General features: G+C 47.9%; 1 protein-coding gene across 1 annotated transcript in view; it reads right to left on the bottom strand.

The window, feature by feature from the left end:
* rbms3 (RNA binding motif, single stranded interacting protein) overlaps window positions 1-5000 on the bottom strand; it is an 89304-nt gene that overhangs the window by 27710 nt on the left and 56594 nt on the right. Inside the window, 1 exon segment of the mRNA XM_083679148.1 lies at window positions 902-1059. Within this exon segment, the coding sequence (XP_083535274.1) occupies window positions 902-1059 (158 nt within the window).

Genomic DNA, 5000 nt, shown 5'->3' with positions numbered 1-5000 from the left:
GGGGGGGGAGGGGGGGGGGAGAGAGGAGGTAGAGGCGGGGTGGATGTGGTTTCCTTTGTCCATTGAAAGGTTCCATTCACCCTCCATTCACTCTCTGCTCCCTCGCTCTCTCTCCCTGTGCTGTGTCTCCTTTGTGAGGCCCTATTCAGCCCTGCTCACCCAATCATGGCTGAATGGCTAATTGCCTGCTTGGCACACAGAGAGACAAAGGCTGATCCCGGGCTGGGATTTTTTTTACACAGCCAATGACCCTGAATGGAGCAGGCACGCCCCGACTGGTCCCTAATTGCTGGCACACTCCAGCCGTAACTGAGAAGGCCTCCTCTCATACCGGGCCAAGAGAGAAAGAGAGAGAGAGAGAGAGAGAGAGAGAGAGAGCCAGTCACAGGGGGGAGGAGGACACACCAAGAAGACATGCAATACATGTGTGAACAGTATGCTCGTTAGGGCACTCCATGGGGGGGGGGTGTGTGATCTGTATTCAGCGTATGGTTCCGTTTGCTATGTAAATCAACATCCATTCTGTATTCGTACACACAAAGTGGACATTAATCAGGAACATTCATGGTAACATAACACCTCAGGGATGAGTGTGTGTGTGTGTGTGTGTGTGTGTGTGTGTGTGTGTGTGTGTGTGTGTGTGTGTGTGTGTGTGTGTGTGTGTGTGTGTGTGTGTGTGTCTGTGTGTGTCTGTGTGTGAGGGTCTGTACATGCGTGCGTGTGTGCGTTTGTGTGTGCGTGAGTGTGTGTGTGTGTGTGTGTGTGTGTATGTGTGTGTGTACGTGTGTATGTGTGTATGTGTGTGGGTCTGTGCGTGCGTGTGTGCTTGCATGCGTGCATGCGTGCGTGCGTGCGTGTGCGTGTGCGTGCGTGTGTGTGTGTGATATACGTGTGTTGTTACCTGGCGAAGCCGACCCCTCTGCTGACCCCGTTGGCGTCCCTCAGTATCCGTGTGGAGATGACGTGTCCAAAGGGCTTGAGCATGCTCTCCAGCTCCTGCTCATCCATGGACACAGGCAGGTTGGAGATGTAAAGGTTGGTGGGGTCCTGCTCCTGTTGCTGTAGGAGAGAGAAGAAGAGAGAAAGAGAGAGAGAGAGAGAGAGGAGGATCAGAACAGAGATATACTGCAGGGCAAAAAAGGAGCCATTACGAAAGCAACTTGTGAAATGTTTTCCAGTACATCTGTATTCGGAGTGTTCTTAATAGTGCGCTAAACTTCCCACTGTGAACCCCCCTACTGCTCTGACTGCACATCCCCTAGAGAGAGCCTATACTAGGCTCTATATTCATAGTTCCATAACCGTGTTCTTAAAAAACTTAAGAAACCTCCTTTCATACAGTATGTGCTCCTCGGCTGGGCTCTCGGGTCTGGTTCAATTATGTTTGTTCTTTTTGGCAGTGTTCCCTTGAAATGATCCCCTATGTAAGATGAAAGGCCTGAAGGGGGGGGTGGGGGGGTTGGGGGGGATGGGGGGGTGAAAATATGTAGTGCTGGGGAGCTAGCGAAACGATGGGGGGGGCTGGAGATGAGAGGGCTGCTGGTGCTGGGGGTGGGGGGTGGGGGTGGGGGTGGGGTTGTTGGGGTGGGGTCTGCACTGCATTGCTTACATTTCTTTCTGTGGGAATTTACCACTTTTAATGGCGGCCTCTCAACACACACGCACACGTGCAGGCGCATACACACTCATACACACTCATACACACTCATACACATTCATACACACACACATGCACACGCACACACACACACACACACACACAGAAACACACAGAAACACACAGAAACACACACACACACACACACACAAACACACACCTAACTGGCTGTTAGGGAAACCGTCACTGAGAGGCCAACATAGGGAGGTGGTGAGGCTGCCTGACTGTAGAGAGGAGGCAAGGTCTCCTAGGTGACAGAATAGGAATGGGAAGGGAGGGGTACAGAGTTCTGTGAGCATTTCAGGGGAGGCTGGTGGAGGTAGAAATCGGAGGACAGGCTCATTGTAATGCATGGAATTGAATGGAGGAATGGTATGAAAAACGATACGATAGAAAACTGTTGTGGCGTGTGACTGTAGTCTCTCTCTCTCTCTGGTATGTGGTCAGGTTAAGTACATTCATATATACATGTGCCAAGGGAGGCTGGTGGAGGCGAAAACGAGACGACAGGCTCATTGTAATGCACCAGGTTTTTTTAGCGTATATTTATTCATTTAGCAAACGCAGTCCCTGAGTCTACAGTACTGGCAGCTTCCTGCTTTACTTCTATGGTGCCATAGTAACCGAATCATCTAGGGAGGGTGAAGAGAGAAAGTGCGAGACTGACAGAGGCGGAGAGAGAGAGAGAGAGAGAGAGAGAGAGAGAGAGAGAGGGGGGTAGAGAGAGAGAGGGGTCGAGAGAGAGAGAGAGAGAGAGAGAGAGAAAGGAATGTGCTGAAGGTTGTCTTGACTCTCCAGAGTATGTTAAGCAGCACTTTGCTGCATGTATATTTCAGAAGGTAAGGCAGTCTACTGAGGCCAGGCAGGGAAGGATTAAAGCTCTTAAACTGATTGGATTCTATCTGAACCTGCTGTCATACAGTACGTGTCTCAATGCTGCTTTCTTACAATGAGGATGTCTCAATCACTCTCTTTCTCTCTCTCTCTCTCGCTCTCGCGCGCTCTCTCCTCCCCTCCTTGATTGTAACTGTCGCTCTATCCATTTATCTTTAATCAATCTCTCTCTGTCCCCAATATGCTCTCCTTCTGCGCCTCCTTAATCCCCACACTGTATACGTGTGTCTCTGCCATTTTCCTAAAAGCCCTGTGTAGAAACAACCTACAAAAGACAGGAAAAAAATCGTCAGAACTAAAGAACTGAAGCCCGATGGTGTGGATATATTCAGTCAAAGCGCAGTGTGAGAAAGATGGCATGAAAGCAAGCATCTGCGTGTAGCTACAGATACAGGTCCCAGAGGGGCTCCCAGTGTGTTTTTTTTTTTTTTCAGGATTTCAGGATTCTTCATGGTTACATGAGAATTAACTACCGCAATGTTGGCAGGCGTCCTATGCTGTAATCCCATTTATACATATTTGTTACAGGCCGCCGTGATGTAAACTCCATCGACTCTCTAAACATTCTCCCTCTGTGGTAACAGGTGATGTCATCAGCGACCGCTCGGGGTCTGAACCCGACTTAAATCTCGTCCATGGAAAATAACACCACCATCACAGCCATAATACTTCAGTTTAAACATGGAAAATGTCTACACAGCATATACACTACGGTATGCAATGGCCATTGGGATTGGTTTATGTGTGGGTTGAGTGTTTGTGTGAATAAGGGAGAGTCAAGAAAATATATGTAGAGTCAGCGGACACATTTGATTGATATCATATTTGAAGTGAAATATGTCTGTAAGATTAGACACTGTATGTGCATATGAGGATGTCTTTCTCTACAGACGGGCTTTATTACCACCAGCACATCAAAGACTCATACACCAATGTCTGACAGCTGGGCCATGTGGGAGTGATCAAACCAGCTGTCAATCAAATAAATCACTCCCAGGAGGCACCTGGGGGGAATATTCACTTGATGTTAAAATTCTCAAAGTAAACGGCTGAGTTGGGGCTTTATCATATCACATCATACGCTCTTAGAAAAGAAGGCTTTAGTCAGATTTTAGTTAGTCATTTCTTTTATTTTCTCCCTGTAGGGGATACCCTGAAGCGTTTTGGGTTCCATGTTCCACAGAGGCTTCTACATGAAACCCAAAAGTGTTCAACATGAAACCCAAAAGGCTACTTCAAAAGGGTTCCCCTACAAGGACACATGAACAACCCTTTTGGATACCCTTTGTTCTAAGAGTGTAGCCCTTATAGCCTTCATATCCTACCACACATCATATAGCTTCCCCTGGCCTTCCCTCACCGATCCCTGACAGAGATTACCTGAAGCACATCTTGTTTTCGGCAGCTGTAACAGGACAGAACACGCAGCGAAAACACGCGCGAGAAGATAGCATCATACTGTATAATATATATATTTTTTTTTAATATATATATCTAAGGTCCCATCGAAAAACACCCTTTGAGAGATATTGACATCGCTCAAAATCTGTGTTATCGTCCCTCTCTGTCTCCTGAACTCGCCGTGCTCTCCGTAATAGACGCCCGTCTCCCCTAACTGAACGATTAGGACGGCAACATCTGGAAATGTCCTGAACCGGTAGCATTAATTCACCAACTGTGAGGCTCCCTGCCGGTGCAGTCATCCTGTGTTTTCAGCTCCATTTCACAGCGTCTCTGCAGCAGCACCGTACCGTGGGGAGCAGGGGAGGCTGGCGGAGGTCGACAATCGGAGGACGGGGCTCATTGGAACGCACGGGATGGAATGAGGAATGGTATCGAGCGCGTTCGATCCCGTTCCTCATGCCATCCCGTGCGTTACAATGAACCCCGTCCTCCGGTTTCTACAGTAGCTCCACCGGGCTCCACTGCAGTCAAACTCTCTTCTCTTCTAATGAGTCATGTCCTTCCACTTACCCTTCCCTCCCCATCTCTGTGGAAAAAAACGTATCTCTTTTAATGATACACTCACTACATACTGTCTCAAGTCTTAATTAATAGTTAATGATCATGCTATAAATACTTTATTAACACTAAACCATGCCTCCCCAAGAGTCTCGTTAAGGATGACTATACAGCGCTGAATCTCCTAATCTTGATCCATCGCTATCTGGCTAATGGGTTCTTGCGTGTGTGTTTTCCTGTGTATTTGCTGGAAAGTACGGAATCCATGCTGATGTATTCATAACAGGAAAAAACTACAGAGGCACATTTAATGGATCAGAGGCAGAAGTTGGTGCATGATTCTCTGGTGCCCATGACCTACTGAACGGATGACTCATCATCTGCACGCTGACTTACAAGCTTGTGGGTTACACAGAGACCTTTTACACTCTCTCTACCTCCCTTTCTCTCTCTGTCTTACTCTCTCTCTTCTCTCTCTGTCTCTCTC

The sequence above is a fragment of the Argentina silus genome (assembly GCF_951799395.1).
Source record: "Argentina silus genome assembly, chromosome: 10".
Classification (NCBI taxonomy): Eukaryota; Metazoa; Chordata; class Actinopteri; order Argentiniformes; family Argentinidae; genus Argentina; species Argentina silus.
The sequence above is the reverse complement of the archived record's forward strand: the minus strand, read 5'-3'. Positions and strand labels throughout refer to the sequence as shown.